Source organism: Penaeus monodon, chromosome 29 (genome assembly GCF_015228065.2).
Source record: "Penaeus monodon isolate SGIC_2016 chromosome 29, NSTDA_Pmon_1, whole genome shotgun sequence".
Classification (NCBI taxonomy): domain Eukaryota; kingdom Metazoa; phylum Arthropoda; class Malacostraca; order Decapoda; family Penaeidae; genus Penaeus; species Penaeus monodon.
Window position 1 is genome coordinate 9,211,797 of NC_051414.1, and position 227 is coordinate 9,212,023.

The 227-nt window shown below is 56.8% G+C and overlaps 1 protein-coding gene across 1 annotated transcript in view; it reads right to left on the reverse strand.

Moving 5' to 3' along the window:
• Positions 1-227, reverse strand: part of LOC119591722 (galactoside 2-alpha-L-fucosyltransferase 3-like) — a 1,958-nt gene that overhangs the window by 1,618 nt on the left and 113 nt on the right. Inside the window, exon 2 of the mRNA XM_037940470.1 lies at positions 3-163. Coding sequence (XP_037796398.1) covers positions 3-163 — 161 coding nt within the window. The remainder of the gene's footprint in view (positions 1-2; positions 164-227) is intronic.

Genomic DNA, 227 nt, shown 5'->3' on the forward strand with positions numbered 1-227 from the left:
CTTTGGAGAAGTACACATCCGGATGATGGCCAAGTCTCTGCCTGACGAAGGCCATGTCGTCCGAAGCGGCCACGAAGGCTACCCCGTTGGAGAACTTTTGCCTGTAGTGATTGAGGGCCCTCGTGAAGTACTTGTCCCCCGGCAGGCTGGCTCTGAAGACCCTCTGGAAGGCAACGCCATGGAGGCAGAAGCTAATTAGGCAACCGTGCGCCTTCGAGTCATTGACA